Source organism: Lucilia cuprina, chromosome 4 (genome assembly GCF_022045245.1).
Source record: "Lucilia cuprina isolate Lc7/37 chromosome 4, ASM2204524v1, whole genome shotgun sequence".
Lineage (NCBI taxonomy): Eukaryota > Metazoa > Arthropoda > Insecta > Diptera > Calliphoridae > Lucilia > Lucilia cuprina.
Window position 1 is genome coordinate 55,992,222 of NC_060952.1, and position 7,454 is coordinate 55,999,675.

Consider the following 7,454-nt stretch of genomic DNA (forward strand, 5'->3'; position numbering starts at 1 on the left):
TTGTCCTAAAAACGGATCCAAAAATCCTTGTGGATCCGACGCATAATAAGATCCCTTCATCCTTATTTCAAACTTGTCCAAACGTAATTATCCACAATTACGATATTTTTAAAGTGACGTCTTACCTAGATATTCGGACTTTATTCCAATTAGCCAATTATAGAGATGCTACTTTTCCAAGAGTACATCTTATACACAGTAGTTTCCTCTATACCGATGGCCACTCAATCCCGAAAGTTGCGACATCCAATATCAGACTTATAATAGCAGAATTTTCGATAACAAAATGGGACGAAATTTTGTTTATTCAACTAATATTATTCCTAAGTTTTATCCTTTATTCATTTTTTTCAAGCCAAAATAAGTGTTAATGGCTTTCTTCCTCATATTTCCTACATGTATACTGCAAGGCGGGCGGTAATGTTTACGCCAAAAACCACATATAGCAATTTTTCCTTACTTTCGTTAATATTCCAAATTTTCTGCAAACCCTAATTTCTTCTTACATATATAAATGCTGATTGCTATGTGTTGCAGTACACAAATAATTGTCATAATGTTCTAAAAGAAATGTCATAGTTCGTAAATGTCATAAATGCTTTTTTGCGCCTGATACAAATCTAGCTAATAACAATACATTCCACCTATCCTTGGTAAGAAATCCTTTGTCCAACAGTTTAAAAAATATACATAGAAAAAATCCTAATTCTATTGTTTTATTTCTTTTCCTTTTTTCCCTTTATTAAATTGTTCTGAGTACAAAATCATGGGATTTTGTTTAGGCTCAGAGAGTTCATCGTCTCATCCAATTTGTCCAGCTTTTTCCCTCTTACTTAAAAGATTCACCCAAACAATATCAACAGTGAAAAGATGTGAGCAGAGATACAGCGTATGAAGTAAGTAAATAGGAGAAAAGCAGCAATGAAATTACCCTTTTTGATGATTAGTGCAGCCAAAAAATTTAAGCAGAATTTAGCAGCAGAAAAATTCAGCAGCAACCACAATTCAGCGATTTTGAAGAGATTTCATGGGAGAACAACAGCAGCAGCAACAAATTGAAACGTACTCCCAATAATATTACAATTAATTACAATGCAATTTTAAACAGTACTTTTTTATTATTCTTATTTCTGCATCAAAAATGCATTTTTAAGATACCCTGCACGACTGACTGACTTTTAAAAAAGAGGATATACAAAATACATAATTAACAAGCGAAGAATAATATGATATTTAGAGATTTCGTTTAACAATAGAGTTCGATTTAATGGAAAATATTGTCAATAGTAATGAAGGAAAATTTGTTCGCAGAAAACTATTCAGAAAATACTGGATTGGAATACAATGATTGTCTTTGACCAGAAATAAAATATTCAGTAAGACTGTCGGGTTCTGACTTTATGTATTCCATCCTGAATCAGTCTTTATTACACCATCCTCGTTCAATAATTTCCAGAATTTCTTAGGGTCAATATTAGGAAATCTAGTTTTATCGAGTTCCTTTCTACGTTTTCTTATAACTAATTTTATCGTTTCGTAGAATATATCCACGATATTCTAAATAAATAAATGTGGAGTGTCGAGCTGTACGTTGGTGTTCTAGATATTAGAAAAATAAGTTTCATGGAATTTGTCTTCTAAGAGTTTGAAGTCGATAGACTTCAAATCCCTTATTTCAATATACATATTCTTTATTGATATCTACTCAAAACATCAAACTGTGCTAATATTTTGCATTTCCTTTTCTGTAGTGTTTAAGGAACATGAAATTTTTGAAAATTGCTTACCAAGATTAGAAAACATAGAAAAAGATAAGAATGAAAAAAGAACAGAAAAGAAAGTTAGAGGTTGAAACGTCATTTATTAGGCAATAAAGTGTTTTTTTTATATTTTGCTAATTAATCCGACATTTTATGTTTACACTATAATATTTGTAATAATTTGAAATATTAAATTTATAAAATTTAATATTTTTATTACTCCTATATATTAGATTAACAATTTTTAGATATTTGAGTAAATTTGGACATTGGACCTATAAGAATTTATCAATATTTGACTTAATATGAAATCCATCGTTTCTTTGATTAAATTTCGAAAATAATAAGTAATTTTGAATTGGATACATTAGAAAATCAATGGATTTGGACCTGGAAAAAATATTTAGTGAGGTATAAAGCTATATATTATAACAAAAACAAACTTGTTATACCCTTCACCTTCGTGAAATTTCTATAATATAATTTTCCGACCCTATAAAGTATATATATTCTGGATCCTTATAGATAGCGGAGTCGATTAAGCCATGTCCGTCTGTCTGTCTGTTTTTAGAGGACCCCAGATATCGGCGAGATCCGAATCTTCAATAATTCTATTAGACATGCTTTCGAGAATATCGCTATTTAAAATCAGCAAAATCGGTCGGTAAATAACGGAGATATGAGCAAAAATCAGAGACAACCTCTGAAAATTTCATCAAAAAATTGTTATAAAAGCAACAACAACACTATATATAGAAAAAGATGTACACGTGTGTGTAGATGCATTTGGTTTTATTCAGCTGTATATTTTTTTCTATGTTTGGAATCCAAACATACAAAGTATACACAGCAAAAAAATATGCTTTTGCATTTTTTGTTAAAATAAAATAATTTTCCTATTTGTTTTGGAAATATATTTTTTAATGAATAGAAAAAAGTATTTAAAACGTTTTCAATTATATGAGAGTAGATTGTGAGTTATTGTACAATAATTTTATATGCGAATAATGTAAGTTTGAAATTTAAAACTAACACAAATTTTTTCCAAGTGCTTTTTAAAACAATTTTTTACGGTAAACAAAAACAAAATCTACGTCTCGTCAATGTTTACCAGCAATGAATACGAAAGTGTTGTTGTTTTACTCTTGCTTGTATACTGTTAAGAACAACAACAACGTATTGCTAAGGTTAAGCGCATATAAGTGTATAGAAAACACACTGTCTATAGCTAAGCGCATTTACAAAAACAAAAAAGCGCATTTTCAAAAAGAAAAAGCGCATAGGGCTTGGGCACCCTTGGTTTGGATGCTGTTGGCGTCATTGCGTTGTTATTTTTGTTTTTGTTTTTCTGTGTTTTTCGTTATGTATGTTTAGATGTCTGTTGGTTTAGATGCCTTGTGTATTTTGTGTTTTATTTCGTTTAGCGTTGTTGTTGTTGTTGTTCTTTTTGTTTAGCTTTTGATGTAATAATAATGTAGTCGGGAAAAAATTTAAAATTTATAAAAGATGTTTAAAATACACTATGGTGAAGGGTATATAAGATTCGGCACAGCCGAATATAGCACTCTTACTTGTTTTTTGGTAATTTTGTGTTGATAAACAAAAACTACATTACGGAAACTCCATCTATTTAGGGAGTACACAGTACTCTCAATATTCTACAATTTAGAATTGTAGAATATCAATAAATCTAACACCATGTACCACCCTAGCCACTCTAAGCATGGGGGCATCATCATATACCACTATTACTATTACATGCTAAAATCTTGATTTTTAACCACATATTTGAAATGCTTTATTTTATGAATAAGATACAGTTGGCGTATTTGGATCTGGATAGTTATTCTTGATTTGGGTTCTAAATATATATAAGTGTATGTATTAGCTGAAAAATATTGTTTTTGTTGGCCTTAGGGTATGATAACCAGCTCTATTTTAAAATATCTAAGTTAGGTATATTTCCTGTACTACACGACAGTTCACTTTATATTGGTTCCAAGCAACCTAAGGTCTGTTAAGAGGTCTAAATTTAAATATAGTGATCCACCTATCTCGTATATGGATTTTGGAGAAGATAAATCAGGAGTCAAATGGTTTTCCTTGGATAGAAGTCTCCTTCCTTTGGCCAAAACCACTCAGTGCGTTTATTCTAATAATTCTTTGGATCATTTCATCAATTACTCTATTTTATATTTTTTAATGTTATTGATTAAAAATCTCATAATTATATTTCATTGAATTAAACTTGTTCTACACCATTTCAAGTTTAAATTGAGAAAATCCAAATGTATATTGTGAAACACCAAAATGAATTTCAAAAATCCAATTTAATATTGAGACATACCAAATGAAATTTAGGAATCAAAATTGATATGAAGAAAAAACAAATTGAAATTTGATTTTTCAACATAATATTGAAAAAAAACCTATTGATATTGAGAAGTCGAAATTAATGTTAAGATAAAAAGAATTGAAATTGGCAAAATACAAAATGATTTTAAGAAAACCTAATTTTGTATTGAAATTTATAATATTTTAAATACGTATCCTAATTAAACATTTTATAAGAAAAATATTTTCAAATAATTTCATACAAATTTTATCATTTATTAATTTCTTAATTTAAATTTGTAATTTCTTAATATAATGTTGGGATTCTGAATTCCAATTTGTTTTGTCTCGATATGAATTTGCATTTCTTAATTTAATTTTATTATTTCTCAATATTAGTTTGGATTTTTCAATTTCAAATGGGGTTTTCTCAATATTAATTTTAATTTCTGAACTTTAATTTGAATTTTCTAAATTTTAAATTGAAATTCTCAATATGAGTTTGTATTTTCTCAATTTAAACTTAAAATGGTGTAGATATCTAAACTATTTTTTATATCGAAACTGCCTTATTATTTCCTTTAAACATTTTTATTTATTTATTAATCCATATTGTAATACAAATCCATCCAGGCCAAAAAAAATCGTATTACACAGCAATACAATTCTGAGTATAATAATTAAAAATAAAAAATGTAAGATAAAAGATATAACTTAGGGCGAGTTTTTCTTTTTTTTTGGGTTTTGATTAGGATGGCGGTGCATCAAGCACTCATATTGCCAGGTTATCACACGTTTGTCCAGAGAAAACCCCACCAACCGATCTATACCTTCATATAGGAAGTTGGAGCATCCGGACTTGATTTCATCAAAAGTATTAATGGTCTCCACCAGTATATATTTGAGTTTAAATGGTCTCCACCAGGTTATATCGTGAGTATTTTATGGTCTCCACCAGTTAAAAACGTTTGAGTATTCTATGGTCTCCACCAATAAAACATAACCTCACTTGAGGTAATACGAAAGCACGAGGTTAATGTAGACAACATATAACTTTGAACTGTTATATGAAGTAATACATTACACCAGTGCGAGTGAGACGCAAAACTGTCGAAAGCCAGGCAACAAACACAAGCCTGAACGCGTTTAAGAAATAATCGCGATGACGCGAGAGTTGTTCCCCAACTCAGACCTGAATTACGACTGGCGAGTTTTTCTGATAAAGATAATCTTCATTCTTTGGTTAAACCTGGTTTAATATATGTTTCGTCTTTTTCAGTTATCAGTAAAGTTACATATTATATTAGTTTAACTGAGTGTAATTGGCCAATTAAACTCAAGTTATAAGTGAGAAAACACAATTAACAAAAACAATAAAACAATGATTTTGGAAGAACAAAAACATAATATTTTAAGTAAATTGCAATTTTCTGATTTGTTTTATTTCATTAATTATTGTTTTATATGTTTATTTAACATTTTTGCAAAATTTTGCATTTTACAAAAGTATTGTTTGCAAAAAACAGCTGTTCATTGTTTATGTTTTTGAGTGAAGACTTGGCAATACTAACAAAGTTAACTGAGCTTAAATCTAAAACTGAAAAACACAATTATCGGTTAAAGTTTGCCTAAATTTGTTCCGAGTTTAATCTAACAGCAAGTTAAGCCTAGTTTAACTAAGGAGTATGAAACCCGCCCTTAGAAAGTTATCTGAAGCAAATAACATCACATTTTCAGATAAGGATAAGATTTTTGCAAATAACAAAATTTACACGCGGTAATTCAAATTTCTGATTTTATAATTATTGTTTATTTTAGATTTTTATTTTGTATTACACCAATCTAATAAAATAGTCACTTATTTAAATTTTTCATGTTTCTTTTTTTAACTTTTATTTTGTTCAAAGACTGTTTTTTGTGAGGGGGTGGTGATTTGGGGTAGTAATTAGAATGGCGGTGCATTAAGCACTCATGCTCGTAAATGCATTAAACATATCAGTAATGCTTTACTATTATTTTATGAGGATAGGGCTATATTTTACTCAACGCCAGTTGATTTTAAAGCACAGAACTGACTTACGCTATCCTTCTTTTTTGTCAATATTTACTTGTTTTATTATAAAAAAATTTCACGATTTCTTACTCAATCGAAGACTTTAAAAACTAAAACTATTATCTAGACGTTGATGCATAAAATGTTTTATATTTCTTTTTACATGACTAATTCAAGCCATTATAACAGCAAATTGAAAGGACGTTTTCTTTGTATATATTTTTTTTTGTTTTGGGGATTTAGCATGTTTGCATCACATATTTACATATTGAGAATGCTGCTGAATTTTTTGTCGATTTAAACAGCTAAAAGCCATTTCATAAATTAAATTAGTAACTTACCAATCTTTTATTCATTCCAGAAGGAGCATTCCTAAATCCCTTAATAGCTTGAAATATTCCTCCTCCAATACAACCCATTGCAAAGGCACCACCACAATCATCAACAATACGAAATGGACATGGTTCTCTAGCATATTCTTCCATTGTTAAATCTACAAAATATCTTATATAACTCAACCACCAAAAAACACAAATGTTTCAGATTGTTAGTTTCAAAACACACTTTTAAATATTATTTCTGGCGATATATGTAATAACAAACAACACGTCTGTAAAGATAACAACGACGGAAATAAAAATACAATATATAACAAAAGTTAGGCCATGTCTATACAAGACAAAAAATTAAAAATAAATTTACAAAACGTCAGCAAAAAAATTGTCAGATATTTTTATGTTAATGCACAGAAGTAACAAAATGCTGATTATATCATGACAACTTACAGATAATTTTTCTCAAATAATCCTATATTTTATATAAGCAATTAAAATTCAATGCGGATGTTGTAAGAAGACATAAATTTCGCTGAAACTTATGTTAAAAATTAATTTAAAAAAATCTATACATATTATACAATACAAATACGTTTGTTATCAAGACAACGATGTCTAAACAATTGTTTGGATAATACTGTCATAACGACGTTATAACGCTAATAAATGCTGTCGTACATGCTAATTTTTTTAGTATGATAACAAACACTGTTCGTGAGTGAAATAAAACGAAAAGTGTTTTGTAAAATTTTGTTTAAATAAAAATATTTCTTTATTATATATTACCTTGTGTTTGTGGACGATTTATACGAAACGTATATGTATGATTAGAAAGCTAATGCTATTTTAATGACAGAAAGTGGCGAGTTAGCTGTTTTACTCGTTAGAATTTAGAAAAATATCCCCATCCAAGGATGTAAAAAGGTTGTGTACTAAATACCAACAACCCTACAAGAAATGTATGACCAAAAC

General features: G+C 28.8%; 1 protein-coding gene across 5 annotated transcripts in view; it reads right to left on the bottom strand.

Annotated features, from left to right (window-relative positions):
• The window catches only part of LOC124419514 (mitochondrial import inner membrane translocase subunit Tim17-A-like), a 33,604-nt gene extending 26,813 nt beyond the window's left edge, over positions 1-6,791 (bottom strand). For 2 of the 5 annotated variants that reach the window (XM_046949309.1, XM_046949308.1), the window contains exon 1: positions 6,489-6,789. In XM_046949309.1, the coding sequence (XP_046805265.1) occupies positions 6,489-6,632 (144 nt within the window). In that variant the 5' untranslated portion in view covers positions 6,633-6,789. Of the gene's footprint in view, positions 1-1,698; positions 1,783-6,488 lie in introns of those variants that run through there. The other 3 variants (XM_046949306.1, XM_046949305.1, XM_046949307.1) reach the window with 3 other exon arrangements.
• Positions 6,792-7,454: the final 663 nt, after the last annotated feature.